Source organism: Diachasma alloeum, unplaced genomic scaffold (assembly GCF_001412515.2).
Source record: "Diachasma alloeum isolate Michigan unplaced genomic scaffold, Dall2.0 Dall_scaffold_00213, whole genome shotgun sequence".
In the NCBI taxonomy this organism is placed as follows: Eukaryota; Metazoa; Arthropoda; class Insecta; order Hymenoptera; family Braconidae; genus Diachasma; species Diachasma alloeum.
This window is the reverse complement of record NW_021680378.1, coordinates 1,995,874-2,013,215: the sequence shown is the minus strand read 5'-3', so window position 1 is coordinate 2,013,215 and position 17,342 is coordinate 1,995,874. Positions and strand designations below refer to the sequence as shown.

General features: G+C 44.3%; 3 protein-coding genes across 4 annotated transcripts; 1 reads left to right on the top strand and 2 right to left on the bottom strand.

Annotated features, from left to right (window-relative positions):
• Window positions 1-161: 161 nt before the first annotated feature.
• LOC107037075 (ubiquitin-associated domain-containing protein 1) lies at window positions 162-6,995 on the bottom strand. Its single transcript, XM_015255401.2, has 3 exons — window positions 6,460-6,995; window positions 5,875-6,059; window positions 162-1,390 (listed from the first exon to the last, which is right to left on the bottom strand). The coding sequence occupies exons 2-3, from the start codon at window positions 6,048-6,050 to the stop codon at window positions 163-165; spliced, it is 1,404 nt and encodes a 467-aa protein (XP_015110887.1). The 5' UTR covers window positions 6,051-6,059; window positions 6,460-6,995; the 3' UTR covers window position 162.
• Window positions 6,532-9,911, top strand: LOC107037077 (coiled-coil domain-containing protein 28B). 2 transcript variants are annotated; one of them, XM_015255403.2, is made up of 4 exons: window positions 6,532-7,024; window positions 8,535-8,751; window positions 9,423-9,503; window positions 9,622-9,911. In XM_015255403.2, the coding sequence occupies exons 1-4, from the start codon at window positions 6,866-6,868 to the stop codon at window positions 9,822-9,824; spliced, it is 660 nt and encodes a 219-aa protein (XP_015110889.1). In that variant the 5' UTR covers window positions 6,532-6,865; the 3' UTR covers window positions 9,825-9,911. The 2 variants fall into 2 exon arrangements, with proteins under 2 accessions (XP_015110889.1, XP_015110888.1); XM_015255402.2 differs by having other exon boundaries at window positions 9,381-9,503.
• On the bottom strand, window positions 9,895-17,323 carry LOC107037074 (maestro heat-like repeat-containing protein family member 1). Its single transcript, XM_015255400.1, has 3 exons — window positions 16,982-17,323; window positions 11,850-15,814; window positions 9,895-11,432 (listed from the first exon to the last, which is right to left on the bottom strand). Exons 1-3 carry the CDS (start codon window positions 17,022-17,024, stop codon window positions 10,722-10,724), a joined length of 4,719 nt encoding a protein of 1,572 aa, XP_015110886.1. The 5' UTR covers window positions 17,025-17,323; the 3' UTR covers window positions 9,895-10,721.
• Window positions 17,324-17,342: the final 19 nt, after the last annotated feature.

Genomic DNA, 17,342 nt, shown 5'->3' with positions numbered 1-17,342 from the left:
TCCCCCATCCGCTAGACCCCCTATCCCCCACCCTACATCCCCTACCTCCCTTTCAGACCGCCCTACATCCCCTACTTCCCTCCCAATATCCTCAACCCCCCACCCCCTAACCCCTAACCACCAACCCCTATCCTCTATCCCCCTACCCCCACCCCCTATTTGCTAGCTATTCTCATACCGATTCATATGAATGGCATGTTTCTCCGAGTGATAAGTCTTAAATATCTGACTCAACACCGGTGAGACTTCTGGATCATTGATCCAAATACTAGTAGACGATGGTGTCTCCAATATCGATAAATACGCCATCATCATCTTTGGATTTGTCAAGCTCAACTGTATATGTGGATTCCTCATAATAGCCTGATATATGGGTCCCCCCTCCTCCAGGCCCTCGTCCAAATCCTGTAAGCTCCGCCTCCGGGCCCCCAGCAACCACTCACAGGCATTGTTTTGATTATTCCCTGTGATCTTGAGGGTTTCCACGACTTTCTTCTCCTCGAATCCCATTTCAACCAGGCTCTCCTTGATCCTGGAGCTGGGCCTGAACTCCAGTCGTTTGTACTGACTGAAACTCTGGAGTAGGATGCCCACTAGGGTCACGAGGTTCTCCTTCTGGCCCTCCGGTGTTTTAACTTTGAAAAAGTCTGAGAAGCCGGATTTGAAGGATTTCCGTCGCTCCGACGAGGGGCCTGACCCACCGGGCCCCGCTTGTGGGTCCTCTGGTGGGTCCTCCAGGAGTGGGGGAAACCCTAGCTCTTCCTCTTCTTCCCCCTCCTCCTCCTGATGGTCTATCAACCAATCCAGGGCCTCGGAGGTGTTCATTTTCTTGAGTTTCAGGGCCTTAAGCACCTGCTTTTCAGGGAATCCAATGTCCATCAGATATTTGATAGTTTTCGGGTCGTTCGGGGGTTGGGACCTGAGCTCCAATTTCTCCCGGATGATTTCGGAGAGCTTTGGGGCCTCAGGGGAGTGACTGAGAATTCTCGCGGACGCCTGGACGAGGGTTATCAGGATCTTTCGAATTTCCGTTTGGAAGTCGGCGGGACAGTCCGTGGAGGGGGAGGGTCTCGGAGGGACTGGTGATGGGAGGTGGGCTGTTGCTTTAGATATCGCCTCGAGGGTCGGGCCCTTCAGAACGTCCTCCGGAGGGTCTTTTGGGGGTGAAGGACGGATTTCGGTCAGGAGGAGGTTGTCGGAAGGTTTTATCTCTTCTTCGGAGAGTTGTTTCGTGTCGAGGAGGGGCTTTAGGTCATGTGGGTGGATTAGGCGGAGGGTAGAGGGGGGATGGGAGCCATCGGCCCCGTAGAAGTGCCTTGTCGCGATTGACTTGAGTTTCTCGATCGTGTAGTCCGGTTTTGATGGTATTTGGAGGATTTCGCCTTCTAGGCTAAAATTTGAAATTTCGATTTTTAGAAATTGATGAGGTGGGGGGAGGGGAGGGGGGTGTTGAGGTCGAAGGGGAAAATTTCGAGTTGTAAACTCGATATGATGGGTCGTTTTGAATCGATTAGTTTTCGAGATATCANACAAGGGAAGGTATATAAGGACTGCCCCCACACATCGGAGCTCAGAATCGGAGCTCATAGCCCTGAAGATGCAGACTGCAATGTTTGCGAAACGTCGGCGCAATGCTGAAACTCAACGCGGCATCCATCCGGAAGCCAACCACGTCGTCGAGATATCAAACATTTTATTGCCAGGGGGGGGAATTGGTTTTTGAGGTCATCTCGGGGCCTTTTCAGTCCCTTATCAGCTGTTTTGAAACTCGTTTTGGAAACTCGACATGATGGGTCATTTTGAATCGATTAGTTTTCGAAATATCGAACATTTTATTGAGAGGGAGAGGATTGTTTTTGAGGTTATCTCGAGGCCTTGTCAGCAATTTTAAATCTCGTTTTGTAAACTCGACATACCGTGGAGGTAGGAGTATCGGGACAGGAAGGAGTATCTGGACACCAAGCGCACTTCTGTTAATAATTCTTGATTTTAGGCACTTATTTAACCTCAAATCGCCGCCCATTAAAAGTTAATGGAACGAAAGATATTTTTTTTAGTTATTAAACAACGGTTTTTTACTCTCAGGGGTAAATTGATATTTAAAATTAATTTTTTTCGGCGGTCAATCGTATCGCGATGCCTCCAGCGACCGTTGCGTAACTGAAAAGGTTGGAGATGCTCGTCAGTGTATTGTCGTGAAAACAGGAAAATGCAAGTAAACATTACAATGTAGCTTATTTAAATAGGAACATAATTATGTAAAATAAGTTTGGAGACCTTCAAAACACTAAAATACCCGCAAATAAGAAAAATCACGTGTCCAGGTACTGCATCAGTTGCAAAGCAATCTGATGCAGTAGACGGACACTTGTTTTGTACCCATTGTAATCTCAATTTAAACTTTTGCTGTCTGACATTTTGACATTTCTTGTTGAATGTGAGTGGTGAATCGATATCACCTGTGTTAATCCATTAATTGTATATTGTAGGGGGAAAATAAAAAAGCCAGTTGAAAGAAAATACACCGGAGGATTTGCAAAATGCATTGAAGGCATTAAAAAGCGGTCGATCTCTCAGAAAAGTGGGTGAACAATATGGTATTCCAAAGACAACATTGTTTGCAAAATTCAGAGGATTTTCAAACCCTTCAATTGTTAGGAAAGGACCAGCATGTATTATTGGTGAAACAACTGAGGGCCGACTCGTCAAGTGGATTTTTTGTATGGCAGAGAGAGGCCTTCCAGTCTCTAAGACACAATTACAGGATAGTGTGCAATTGCTCGTTAAAAGCATGAAACAAAGCACAGTCTTTACAAACAATCGACCAGGACGTTACTGGTTCAAGGGTTTTCGCCAGCGTCATCCTGAATTGTGCGAGAGATTATCCCAAAATATGTTATGTACTCGATCCTCGATTACTGAAGAGGATATTCGAGGGTGGTTTCACAGGACCAGGATCGATGAGTCAGCATTTCGTCTATATCCTCAGGGAAATTCTGTACTGGCAAAAATTGGAGAAAGATCAGTTTACAACTTCGTGCAAAACGATGAGGAGTGTTTAACAACACTTTTTTGTGGCAATGCAGCTGGACAAATAGTGGAGCCGATGGTGATGTTTAATTACACGAGAATTCCTGCCAGAGTTGCTAGTCTCATGCCGCCTCAATGGGGTATTGGTCGCTCAGAAAGTGGATGGATGACTGGGATTTCCTTCTATGAGTGGACAGCGAATATTTTTTATCCATGGCTCGTCAGACATGAGATTGAGTTCCCGGTTATTTTATTCTTAGATAGACATGTTTCTCACTTGACGTTGGAGCTCAATGATTTTTGTAGGGAGAATAGAATTGAGATAATTCCCCTTCATCCCAATGCCACTCACATTTTGCAGCCAATGGATGTTGGTGTTTTTCATCCATTAAAAGCCATTTGGAAGAGAGTGGTACCAGAATGGAAGTTGGAAAACAATAGGCAACGTATCAAGAGGGATCAATTTGGAATGATCCTGAAACGTGCTGTTGATGTGATGAAATGGGAAACAATCCTTCCCAATGCATTCAAAGCCACAGGACTTCATCCTTTCTCATCAGAAGGCGTCAACTTTGGGAAATATTTCAAGACGTCGTCTTCTCAGAGCACTGAGGCTGCTTCGGTTTCTGCTTCCAAGAAAAATGTCAATGCGTCCCTCTTGGAATCTATCGAGAATAATATCAAGGGGGATCTACTTCGCGAGTTTCAACTAGTCGCTGACGGTGAGGAATGGACAGGAGACATCAGTCATAAAAGTCTCTTTGATTTTTGGAGCAAGATCAAATCACACAGTTCAGTTGGAAGTGAGACTGCTCCGGAACGTTCTACAGCCTCAATTAGTGGGCAGACACTAGCCAACTACTCTCATCCACAAGAGGTATCAACTTGTGCGTCCATCGATTAATCATAACACGTTTACTTTTTTTTGTATAATTATTTGCGATTTGTTTTTTATTTCTTCTCCAATTGCATGACATGTGGTTCGGCATTCTCAATTGCAGGACCATGCCAGGAGAATCCTCACCGAAAAGTCTAGCTCCAACTGTACCCCTCAAAAGGCAAATGAAGATTTTAGCTCCACCAGTCCCCTTCAAGAGCAAATTGACGATTTCAACCCCACCAGTCCCCTTCAAGAGCAAATTAAAGATTGTAGCTGCACCAATGCCCTTCAAGATCAAACTGAAGAACCTCCATCTGTTGAGAACGAATTTGACGTATTGAAAATGTTTGACAAAGTACACAACACAAATGACAGTCTCGTATTTGACGTTTTGGAAGATGGGGAGTTAATGCTTGTCAAAGCTACATCATCAGGGGATGATGATGGGACAGCTGTCAACAGCAATCTCGATCAGAATGAAAACTTCACATCACCCAACGCTAATCTGCCAAACTGTTGTAAAACATATTTTCAAGGTAATTCAGTGGTGCAAGAAGAAGAAGCAGAGAAGCAAAGAAAGACCACTGAATCACCATTTGCAATGAAGTGTTTGGCTAAAAATCAATCCGCACTGAGGAATATCCGTTCACCTGCTGTCAGTGAGGTCCAGGAAGAGATGCCGGAATCATCATCTTCTGCTCAGGCTCCGTTAACGAAGGAATCTCCATCAAAGAATATTCCTTCGCTATTCAAGGGCACGCGTTTTTGGCCATCATCTCCCAAGAAACCGGTGAAAAAAAACAGGTGTAAGGACCTGTTACCAGGAATGCTTACCACAGAAGTAAAACTGAGAAGGAAAAACAACTTAAAGAAGAGCAAGAGAAAAAACGACAACAAAGGATTCTCAATCGAAAAGCGAAAAATTTAGCAAAAGAAACTGCGAGAATCGCTCGTGTGATTAAGAAAGAGAAGAAAATTGAGGAAAAGTCGAAAAAACAGAAGAGCCCCACAGTTTTGGTGAAGAGGGGAAGAAAGAGGAAGAATTTTGAGGAATCAGTGTAGAAACAGGTGCCAATTGTTGCCAAAGACATAAAGCAAGAGATATTGGAGGATTCGGAAGTAAGGAGAACATTAAAAAGTCCTCCAACAAAGCGTTTTTCAAAGAAGACTATTAAAAAAATAAATCGCAAATAATTATGTTACATTAATTTTCACAAATTTTTATATGGAGTTCTGTTTTGCAACTATTTATCCAATGAATGTTCAAACTTATCAAATTGTATCAATTATTTGACAGTACGCGTACAAAAAACCATACTGTCCAGATACTGCACCCTCACTTGTCCGGATACTGCATCCAGGTGCATTTTGGTGTCCAGATACTACTGCTTCAGAGACTTAATATATTTATGCCAATATTAATTTAATTATAAATAATTTCCACAACTATTTGACTTCCTTTTGTTCGAAACATGATCAGAATCACTTTCCATTCGTTCAATTTATTTATTTCCGACTTGGCTTATGAAATTAACGTGTTTTGCCGTCGAAAAATTCTTAGATGTCCCGATACTCCTATCTCCACGATAATGGGTCGTTTCGAATCGATTAGTTTTCGAGATATCGAACATTTTTTTGAGAAGAGGGGGAAATTGTTTTTTAGATTAAAAAACGGTCTGATCGGGGTCTGATCGGGGCCTTATCAGCTGTTTGGAATCTCGTTTTGTAAACTCGACATGATGGAACGTTTTGGATCGATTAGTGTTCGAGATATCGAACATTTTATCGAGCGGGGGGAGGAATTGTTTTTTGAGGTTATCTCTGGGCCTGATCGGGGCCTTATCGACTTCGGGAGGTCGCCAGCCTATTTTTGGATCGGAAATTTACCCAACTTTACGATAAAAATGTAGAAATGTGAGTAAGGGGTGGAAAAGGCCAAATCTCGAAGGTGATTGACGGCTTACCTTATCACATTGACGTTGAATGTATCCGCTGAGGTAGAAGGGGCAATAAACACAGTCGTGTCACTCTTTCTTTCACTTCCAGGCGTAGAAAGAGCCGAGGACCCCCTTTCGGTTGTCCTTGAGCTCTTTCTGCTATGCCAGGCCTCCGCTATCTGCTCTCGCACCCATGGGATCATCAATCTCACCTGAAATCAACTTCAACAATTAAAATAAAAAGCAAAAAAATCGGCAAATTCCAAAAACTGACGAAAAATCGATTAAAACCCATCAAAATACCCAACTAAACATTACCCACCCCTTACCGATGATCTCCAAAACATCAACAAACCCTCATAAAAAAATATGAAACATCATAGAACCTAAAAAAACCGCCAGAGAAGTTGTGGAAATCCAAAATCATCGACAAATTTCCTGCAATTAATTTTGTCATCACTCCCCTTATCAATTATAGGTTATCCCCCTCATAAATAAACAATAAAAATCGACCTTTCCCCAAAAATAATTGTCCTCAAACAATTTAAAAGGAACAATTCCCAAAAAAAAAATCGAAACTAATTTTTTCAACAGAATAAACGATTTACCCACCTTTTTTATGACTTTCGGAGTGATTTTGACGTAGAATTCTCTCGCTGGCCATCTGCCAGTCAATTTCTGACGTATCTCCCGTCCCCATTAACAGCTGATGCCATAAAACTCGTGATCCTGTCCATACTATCAATAATAAAACACGAAAACATTGGGTGAATCACCAAAATTCTCCTTTCAACTTCTGATTTAATTGTTTTGGGGGATGAGTTGACGTGCTGATGATTTTTCGGTGGACAGGGGGTCAAACTGGGGTAGAATTGCGCAGGCTTTTTGGGGGGAGCATAACCTCAAATACGTGACAGGTCAATAGATGAGGTCAAGGGGGTTCACTTCGCGGTCCAGTTGGGGTCTATTCGGTCTATTGTTTTAAGGTTTGTTGTGATTTTTTTTTCTCTTTTCGGAGATGATGAATGAGGAGGCTGGGTGCGGGGAGCTCCAGCAGCTGGTGCAGGAGGAGGAGGGCGACGAGCCCTTGAGTCGCGGGGGAGAGGCCACTCCACCCTCGACACCTGCCAGATCGCACAGGGCCAGCAAGACTGAGGGAAATGCCTCGCAGAATTCTGTGAGTTTTTTAGTGAGAGTATGACATGGAAATTTAATAAAAATACGATTTTAGAAGGGGATTTCAAGTTTTTTTTTCGTCAATTAACATCATTATTTTCAATATTTTTTGTTTATTCCATTTGTTATCTGTTGTATTTATTCAGCCACGTGTTTTGACTGCACAGTGTCTCATGACAGATTTTTTTCCTTGGATGGTATTGAAGAGGATGCTTTTTGAAGTGGAAAGTTTCCCTTTTTTGGAAAATAATTTCGAGCGCGATAGGGCAGCAAGAAGGTTTTGATTGATATTCGATTAACAATAGTATTTTATGGGATACATTTTATTGACTTTTTTTTCCTTGCCATTTATACCCTATTCGAATTTTTACGTGTACTGAGAGAAATATCGTCATAATATCACAAAACTAATTTCTTGTGCCAAATATCTCATCTAGAGGTATTGAGGATAAATTTCTCATCTAGAGACATTGAGGATAAATTTCTTGGGATAGGAATTCCGGATAAGGCGTCAGACAATGTCAAATTTGGGCGAAGTGTTCATGACTTGAACGTGAACATTTCATGATAAAGTGAGAATTTCTTGCCACAAGAAATCAGTTTTTTCGGCTTAGAAAATGAGACAATGACCAACGATATTAAAAATTTAGATTCAGTGAATCATGAATTTTCTATTTTCTATGTTTTTGGGGCCGTCGAACTTCCAGGTTTTACGGGCCGTTATCTCTTTTAATTGGGACGTTTCGTTTATTACATGTCTAAAAACTTATAATTAGTGCAAAAAAATTATGCGTCAGACAATGTCAGATTTCGGCGAAGTGTTCATGACACTTCGCCGAAACGTGAACATTTCATGATATAGTGAGAATTTCTTGCCACAAGAAATCAGTTTTTTCGTGTTAGGAGATGAGAAAATGACCAACAATATTGAAAATTTCGATTCAGTGAATCATGAATTTTCTAGTTTCTATGTTTTTGAGACCGTCTAACTTCCAGGTTTTATGGGCTATTATACCTTTTAATCGGGACCTTTCGTTTATTATATGTCTAAAAACGAACAATTAGTGCAAAAAAATTAACTGTCTATTGATCGTTCACTCCGCACACGCTTAAGATGTTAAAAATAGTCCCGGCCCTCCAATTTTTGAACTATAGAGGTTTTTTTTTTTCAAAATTTTTGAAAAAATGTGTACAATAACAACTACGAATTATCTTTTTGAAATTCAACTACTACACAGCTAATTTTGTTTTGTTTAATATAAACATTTTTTTGCCATTCATGTAAAATAGGAAACAAAATTATACTTATATAATATGTAAAATTGAAACGCGAATCCAACAATCGAAGCTAATAATATGAATAAAAATATACAGAGATAAATATCCATATGCAACACAAATAAATTAAAAATAGTAGTGTTCACGTAGTATGAGGTCAGCAAGGTAGTTCATCAAGCACTTGTTGTCTATAATAATTTATTCGACAGTTGATGAGATAATTTGATATGTAGCAACAAGTGTTGTGGGGCAGCAATGCCCAGACCTCCCCCATCATCAGCAAAGCTAGTTCTGGGCAGGGAACGGCTAGTCAGGGCTCGATGGTATCAGGAAGGGCCCACAACTCCTCCTCAGGGCATGGGGGCAATTACTCCAGGCATGTTTACCTGAATGAAAAGGAGAAACACAAACCGACTAGGCCGGATCCACCCAGGAGAGGGCAGCACAGAGGTATCCATTGGTTTCCGTGAAATTAGAAATGATTTTATTTAATCATTTTATTTTTTTATTAAATTTAGTTTGTCTTATTCATTTAATTATCCAGCACTGTGGTTTATACTAATTTGATATTATGATTTTTTATGATTTATTAAGAGGCTCAGGAGTGAATCCATGCAACTCATGAATTCTCAGCCGAAAAGGGATGAAAAAATCTGGAGGATAGCTTGAAAAAATTGCTCATTCTTTAGGAACTTGATGAAATTATTTGAAGGTGATCTGGAAAAGATTAATAATTTTAATAAATGTTTGAAAGTACGATATGGTGCCACCATTTTGGTTAGATAGATCTTCAAAGATGGCGGCGCCTTCACCTCGCATTTTTGAACGTTTCTTAAAATTATTTATTCTCCTCAGATCACCCTCAACTCACTTCATCCGGTTTCTGTGAAATGAGAAATTTTTTTAGGCCGTCTTTCATATTTTTGCAGCCCCTTTTTGACTAGGAATTCATGATGCAAAGTTTTCATCTATTTCAGTAGTTTTTTTTTCACTCCTGAGGCCTCGTAAGGTTGAATTATTTAATTTATTTTGTTTTATTTTCCTTTATTTTTTTTCTGCACTTTTTTTTTGAACAATAGTGGTCACAGCACCTCCATGCAGGCATCATTGCTTTTTGTCAGAGGTACCTGACGTCAGGAGAATGGAGCAAGCACTATTGCAGCTGTTGAAGGATTTTCACAGTGGAAATCTTCAGGCTTTTGGTAAATACAGAAGACAATTTTGATTTTTCCTTCATAATTTCTATAAAATTGATGTTCGAAGCTGAAAAAATTGACTTTAATCATGAGTAATATTATCTCAAATCATGGAATAATCCAGGAAAAGACTGCAGTATGGAGCAGATGATAGAAATTCGTGAGCAGCAGGAGAAGCTCGCAAGATTGCACTTTGAATTGGGTCAGCGTCAGGATGGAGTTGGGAATGAGACTGCGGGTCTTAGGCAGTCCAGTGCCAACATGAGGCATCTTCTTCACAAGCTCCAGCAGCTGAGTGTCTGCATTGAGAAGCTCCACAGTAAATAAATCCTTTCTCGGTGACAGATGAACTAAATATTGACGATTAAATATTTTATTTATAATAATAAGTAATAAATTGATTACTAAAATCCAGTCTTTATTCTTTCATCTCTAGAAAAATACAACCCATTTCCATTTTTAGATACTAGACAGTTTTTGTATAATTCTAAAAAACATTCAAAATTATTTACAATTCGTAACAATCAATAATTCGTCATTTTATACTAATTTCATTGCACTAAAAACGAGAATTAATTGTAACAAAATTGATTATTTGGATTTTAATTGCTCTTATTATGAGATAAATTAGTCATAAGATGATACAACAGAAACAAATAACGTCAAATAAATCTGTAAATTGTTTAAACAATATTTTTCACTTTTTTAGGAAGAAAAAATTATTCTAAATATTTTTCATTTGTTTGATTATTGATAGTAAATTGATGTAGTGGGACAAGACGAATGAGATTTCAAAAGAAGAATAAAACTTTCATTTCCTCCTCAATACATTCTCCGACAGAGGGCAGGAGAGTAAAAAAATGTGCTGAAATGCACTTGAATCATCCAAAAAATTCTCCTCACTCCTTCAGTTATAACCCCATAAAATTATCACATGAAAATTCTTCCCATCGACAAGAAATAATTTTTACAAATTATTGAAAGTGTGACTCAGGCATCACATCTGGGCGTCGCCATCTTAAAAGTTCCTTAGGGAAGAGATAGCCAATATGGCGTCGTCTAAACCTGATCATCATCTCAAGTTTTCAAAGCTTTCTTAAAATTATTTATCCCTTTCATATCACTCTCAATTTTTTTCATCACATTCTCGCGATCGGAAGGTTTTTTATTTGATAATTTTTTTTCCATTTTTTCCATATTTCCCCTCTCACACCGCCTCAGAATCTAACTAGTGAATCCAAGACCAAGTGCCTCAGCAGCCTTCGCCCTGACCTCTCCCTCCTTGTCCCTCAATAGCTGAAGCATCCTCTGGACATCCTCGGCCCTGGGTTTTCCAAATAACCCCAGGATGAGAACAGCCATAGCCCTCGTGGATGGGACCTCCGACCTGGAGTAACCCCTCACGACCGCATTCCTGAGTTCCTCAGCCCTCTGAGGTAGTTCCCCCACCAAACACGCGACCAAATCCTTCAGGAACCCCTCGACATTAAGTTGAACGCCAGGAGCCAGATGGCCCCTCAAAACCTGGGTCAACCCCTCACTCTGGAGGAGATTGGCAGCCTCGAAGAGGGCCTCCCTGGCGGCCTTAGCCACCAGAGAATTGTTGTCCCCGAGCTTGATGGTGAGGCAGGGCAGACACCCCAGGAGGTGATCGCTGACGTCATCGTCAGGACCCTTGACAGATTTGATCCATCCTTTGGCTAAGGCCCCGAGAGCGGAGATGGCTGCCAGCCTCATTTCCCAATTCTCCTTCTCAACAAAAGGTTTTAAAGCTAGAACTACTCTAGGACTCACCGGTTTCTCCGTCTTCAGGGAGAGGAGGAGGGAGAGACCTCTGAGGGACTCTAGGACGACGTCAGAGACTCCATCTCCAGAAGACGGCTCCTCTAAACCGTCCAGGAGGGCCCCGGTGCAGTTGTCGAAGTACTCATCCACCTACAGGTGTTCAATAAATAATCAATAAATAATCAGCAATTGATGGACGCCTCTGGCGGGGAAGTTCTCCCCATTCATGACCATGAAATGCGCGCGCACTTTCTCTCCGATGTGCAGGGAGGGGTAACTGCGGAGATATAGTCCTCGCCACAAAAGAATGATCGTGGCTGGGTACCCCCACTCTCCCGAATTTAGCCTCGACTCGATGTCCCCCACCACTCAGATCCAAGATCATTCTTTCCTGGCGGCGACGATATGCACCGCTCAGGTAGACCCCTGCGCATGAGAGAGATGCGCGTGAGGGATTGTGATAAGTTAACCCCTCCCAGATGATGGAAAGACGTTGAGGAAAAAAATGAAAGAAAAATTTTCGGTAGAAATGTAATGGGCTACAACGCATGCTTTCTCTCCACCCACCTGTCTAGGCTCCAGATACGCGATCCTAGTCAATCCAATGGTCGCCAGCTTGCGCACCAGTTCGCAAGAGTCGGCCTTGGCCTCATGAAGAGTGTTGATGATGGCGTCCATCCAGACCTCCCCGCAATTCACCCTCCCGATGAGTTCCGCATAGAACGCCACGGCCACCGCTCGCTGCGCGGCAATCTGGCTGGTGATCATCTTCCCCAGGGTCTGAGCAACATTCACCAGGACCTCGTTTCTGTTCCCAAGACATCGGATGACGGATCTGACAGTGGACACAAGGTTCTCGTCCGCCTGGCTCTCGGAGGCCGTGGAGACCTCGTTCAGAAGGCTGGAGGCCACATGAATATTCACGACGGTCAAGACGTTAGTGAGGACGGAGTAGACCTCTCCATGAGGATCAAGCTTACAGGCCTCCCTGTTCGGTACGAACCCGAACTTCGTCGAAACAACGGATATCGGGGCATCCACATGCAGCCATCCCGCGAGATATCGCAACAAGACTGCCAGAACCTCCGCGAGCCGTTTCTCGATCAACTCTTCAGCATTTGGAGACTGGAGGAGATGCCGAAGGGCGACGACGGCCGCCAAGGACGGGAAAGAGGCAGTGGACGCCATCGTGGAGTGCTTCCCCTCCTTGCTGCCAGCGGACTCCGCCAGGAGTTGATTGTTCTCCAGTCGATTCAGCAGGAAGTCCAGGGTCCTGGGTCCAAACTCATCAGCTCCAAGCTTCCTCCAGCACTCCTCAGTCCCCCGGTCCAAGGGAAGCGGCTGATGCAACAGATGCTCGAAGACTTCCTCCGGATGATGAATCGTCAAGACTTTGATCGCTTCCGCGGAAGTCTGTCGACAGCTGGAGTTCTCCATCTGCCTGATCTGGGTGATGATGTTGTCGACCAGGTACAGATCCGACCGAGGGATGTCCGCTCCGCGGATCTTAAACAGTTGAATTAGAGATACACCTGCAGCCACACTCTCCCCTCGAAACAGCAGTCCTTCGATGAGACCTTCTGCAAGACTAGGAACTTCTCCCGATGAGATCCGCTCACAAGCCGCTGTGGCTAGTGCCTTCACCCCTTCATAAAGAGTATTAGCGTCGTCCGAAATAAGGATCTTTTTCGAGTCGCTCAAGTCCTGATTGAGATTATTGTCGGGTAGAGTGGAGCGATGTCTGGCATTGATACCAAGGGCTAGTGCGACGCAATCCACCACGAGGGGCCTCAGGACTCTCTCGCCATCAGCCGACCACGACAGGATTCTCCCGAGAAGCCGTCCAGGCTCTAGCTTGCCACCGGGATAGGTGTACTTCAACGCGTCATGATACGACCGCAAGCTGAACCGCAGAACAAGTAAAGTCGTTCGTCTTTCGACAGCTGCCTTCGACTGCATCCAGGGAACGAGGACATCAACAAGTTCCGCGAGGGCGTCTGCCGAGTCCCCGATGACCTCCCCACAGATGACGCCCAACCCGTCGGTGACCCGCTGCATCCCTTCGACCTGAAGGATGAGATCGATTTCGGAACTGGCGCCTATCACCTTATCGAGGACAGTTCCAAGAAGGACTGATCGTTCTTCGGGGTTGAGGGCTGGTGGGACTCTCAGGAGGGAGATCATGGCGTCGAGGAGGTTCGGGTATAGCTGCAAGGGTCGATACCCGCTATGAGACTGCAGGAGATTGAGAAGAGAAGCTAGACAGCTGGCTCTCGCCTTCAATCCTACAGAGTTGGCAAGCCGATTCGGATGGACTGCCCCACCGATCTGCTCTAGAGCGATCAACCCGGCCTCCTTCGTTGTGGTTTCTCGAGAATCATTCAGGTGTTTGATGACCCACGGCAGAATGTGACGTTCGATATGTGGGAAGAGAACAAGCGAGTCCGATCGCTTGGCAATCTCTGCGTAACATCTGAGGAGAGAAGCTTTCGAAGCTTCAGCAGAAGCCGCGGCTTTGTTATCGCGAACAAGGCCTAGGAGACGTGTCGGGTGCTTTCGCGAGTCCTCCACCTCACACGCAGCTTCCATGAGCGAGAGGAGGACAGCTAGATGTCGTTTGGAAGCAATTCCCACGGACCGCGGGTACTCAACTATGAAGGGATGAGACCTCGCTGAGTGGATGAGCATCGTAAAGTGCTCCGGGTCGTCGGTAACTGCCGCCAGGTACAAAGCGACTTTGGGAGAGCACTCCAGGACCAGCTCCTTCGACAATTTCGACGCCCAGTCCTTTCCTTCTAGCTCCACAGACTTCTCGAGAAACTCCACCATCTGCTCCTCCCAAATCATCAATTTGGTCTGATGGTTCTGGGGCTGCTCTTCATCCTCGAGGAGCCTCGAGATGTCCAGGAGCCGGCTATCCCATTCAGGCTTCAACTGATGTCCTAGTAATGGTGCCGAGGATCGTAGGAATATCACAACAGCCAGTCGATTCTTCTCTTCTCCACACAACTCCAAACATTTCGCCAGGATCTTCGTACCCGAGAACTCCTTGAAGGCATTCCCTGAGTCGGCTCGGATGATCTTCACAGCAAGGGCTGACAAGGATCTCAGAATAGGGATGGCCGAGGCTATGAACGTTGGGTCCAGGAGGGATCGGAGGAGTGCTGGCCACAGCCAAGCCTCGACCCCATCGACAGTCGTTGCGAGGAGGAATAAAGCTTCCTCGTAGGCCTGTGGCTCCTCATTAGCGATTCCACACCTGAGGACTATGTACTTGATGAAGGCAGCTCTTTGTGAAGGAAGGAGAGGAAGAGTCGGATGAGCAGCCAAGGCTACGATGGCTCCGACCATCTGCTTGGCATTGCCTTCGCTCAATGAATTCTGGAGACTCAACGCGATCCTCTGAAGGGAGGCGTCATCGTCTGATGGTAGAGTGTTGATCAAGTGTCTGAGGACGACTAGCGATCTAGCTCGACAGGTCCCCGAGGGGTTCTTAAGATGCTGGAGGATTCTGTCGAGGCCTTCCTCGGGATAGAGCACTACGAGACTTCTGAAGCACTGCAGAACCTCGTAATGAGTTAGCAGGGCATCTCTGAACGCTTCGAATGGCGTCACGCTCACAAGATCGAACAGAATCGTCTGCAACTGCTCGAGGAAGGGTCTCAGGACCTCTTTGTTCTCCACCAAAGTATTATTCAGTAATATCGCGAGACCCCGCGTGACCGCGAGCCGACAATTCGGGTACTTGCAGAGTTGCAGAAGCATGGGCGTGAGTTTGGCAGCCATCTGTCCGCCATCTTGTTCAGGGAGGAGAGTCAAAATGGGGCAAAGGGCGCTGACAGCTGCCTCCAAAAGTTTCATGTTCCGCGAGGTCTTCATCCAAGTGTTCGCGAGGATGTCGAAGGACTTGGACATCTCCTCGGTGAAGACGTCCTTGGAGATCGCGGGGTCCGGGGCCTCATCGAGGTTCATTATGTAATCGTTGATGGCCTCTGCGAATTTACCGAGGAGAAAGCAGAAGGCGAGCTTCTGGGAGTCCTCGTGGATCTGCGGGAGGAGCGGGAGGACTATGGAGAGGGTGAGCTTGATGAAGGGAACCATGCCGAAGGGATTGCAGGAGGCGATCAGACCCATTGCGCGAACAACGGAGGGAGAGGGGATAAGGCCCTGTTGGAATTTGAAGAGGAGGCTTCCCATGGACTGGGTGCAGTGGAGGCGACTGAGGGAGACTAGGAGCTCGAAGGACTCTTGCTCTGACTCCTGGGTCAGGTGGGAGACCGAGAGCTCAGCGACGGATGTCGCGAGATCCTCAGGGAGGGGGGAGGAGGAATCGCGGAGGGTTTCCGACATTGTGCGGAGGACGGCGGAGGTGTGCGCGGGGGGAAGCTTGCGGTGAAGCTCCAGGAAGTAGACCGCGGCGTGGATGAGGGTGGAGGGCGAGTGATGGGAGATACTGCGGAGGGCAGAGAGAATTGAGGCTTGCGCGGCAGGGGAGCGGTCTTCGAGGGAGTCGAGGAGGGCTCCTATCACCGCTGAAAGAGAATTAGACGGATTTGAGGGGGTGATTTTTTATTTATTGCTGGGGTATAAAGCATTATCTTATGGACACGGTCGACCTCATACCGATACGGAGACCTGTCGACCATTAATCCTTGAGTAGTCGCATCTCTTCACCGAACGTTATTGGTCGTACGGTGGGCGCTTCGCAGCCCTGTGTATTTTACAATTGTTTTTGTAAAAAAAAAAGTTGTAAAAAATTGTTTATCTGTAGTTTACCGGTAATTTTGAACCTTCAAGGAAAATTAAATAGGGATATCAAATAATAATAGTGGACAGATAATTCTATAATTCAATTTCATTAGACATGGGAATTTTCTGCGAATCGAGTTTTCAGAAGATTTTGATAATTGATTGGTGCGAGTATGGACCAAAAAAATTGATAATGCGTTCGGTTTAATTGAGAATAGGAATACAAATTTTCATAAATTTTTCAGTTACGAGGTTTTCATGAGAAAAAAAACGAAAAGCTGCGGCGAATCCCCCATAGCGCGATCACTCAAGGGTTAAGAGGCCTCGGGGGTAAAGGTGAATGCCCATGGAAGACAATGAGATCACAAGATTTTCCCGCCATCTTTATTTGCTCGATTATGATTGGTTACACGGATGGGTCTCCGTATGGATTCTGTTCTATGGGCATTCACCCTAAAAAAAAATACTAAACTGCGGGAAAAATTTTGCGCTATGAATTTTCAACCAAAAGGGCATGAATAAATTTGAATAATGGCTTAAAAAATTTGTTTATTTTATAGAAACCGCATGAAGCGAGTGGAGGGTGATCCGACGAGGATGAATAATTTTAAGAAATGATTGAAAATAAAAGTATTTATCCTTTTCAGATCACCTTTGACTCGTTTCATCGAGGTCCTGGAAAAGGAATAAATTGTTCAAGCTATCTTCAGACTCTTTCATCTCCAACTGGATAGACCGATAGTGGCGCCACTGTAGCATATTTTACATTCTTCGGACGCAAAGTGAACACTTTACAGCCAAGGTCCGTAAAATTGGCGTTTCGCCCGCAATAGTGTCCGTAAAACGCCACTTTACACAAGTGCATCAGTAAACACACCACATTCTCCGCAAAATAATTGAAAAGCCGGTGAAGAAAAATTGTAAAAAATCAAATAAAAATATTTCCTCACCCGACAATTCGTTGCTCGCACTGTTTTCCATTTCCTCCTTCATCGTCAGCTCCAAAAATATCTCATTCAACCGTTTCGACAATGAAAATACTCATTACCTCTTCCTCAACGTTCAATTATCGCGATCATTAATACGTCTTCGATAAACAGCAACATCTGGCTCTACTACCAACACCAAAATGCCCGGTCAAATGTATAAAATGTTCGATAATCGAGCATTTTACGTACCTCAAATGTCTATTGTTTTTTTAATTTTTTTCTTTATATTTTTGATGAAAAAATGAAGTGCAAAAGTGATTTTGGAACTGTTTCAGGTTAGTTCGTGTTATCTGTCAAGTCAACTTCCCCCCCCCCCGAGTTT

Excerpts from the sequence above, each read along its gene's own strand:
- LOC107037075 (XM_015255401.2), bottom strand. The coding sequence starts at position 6,050 with ATGATCCCATGGGTGCGAGAGCAGATAGCGGAGGCCTGGCATAGCAGA. Across the intron at positions 1,391-5,874 it reads TTCAACGTCAATGTGATAAG|CCTAGAAGGCGAAATCCTCC; the intron begins GTAAGCCGTCAA and ends TTCAAATTTTAG.
- LOC107037077 (XM_015255402.2), top strand. The coding sequence starts at position 6,866 with ATGATGAATGAGGAGGCTGGGTGCGGGGAGCTCCAGCAGCTGGTGCAG. Across the intron at positions 7,025-8,534 it reads GAAATGCCTCGCAGAATTCT|CAACAAGTGTTGTGGGGCAG; the intron begins GTGAGTTTTTTA and ends TTTGATATGTAG. Across the intron at positions 8,752-9,380 it reads CAGGAGAGGGCAGCACAGAG|TGGTCACAGCACCTCCATGC; the intron begins GTATCCATTGGT and ends TTTGAACAATAG.
- LOC107037074 (XM_015255400.1), bottom strand. The coding sequence starts at position 17,024 with ATGAAGGAGGAAATGGAAAACAGTGCGAGCAACGAATTGTCGG. Across the intron at positions 15,815-16,981 it reads TGCGAGCAACGAATTGTCGG|CGGTGATAGGAGCCCTCCTC; the intron begins GTGAGGAAATAT and ends ATTCTCTTTCAG. Across the intron at positions 11,433-11,849 it reads CGTATCTGGAGCCTAGACAG|GTGGATGAGTACTTCGACAA; the intron begins GTGGGTGGAGAG and ends GAACACCTGTAG.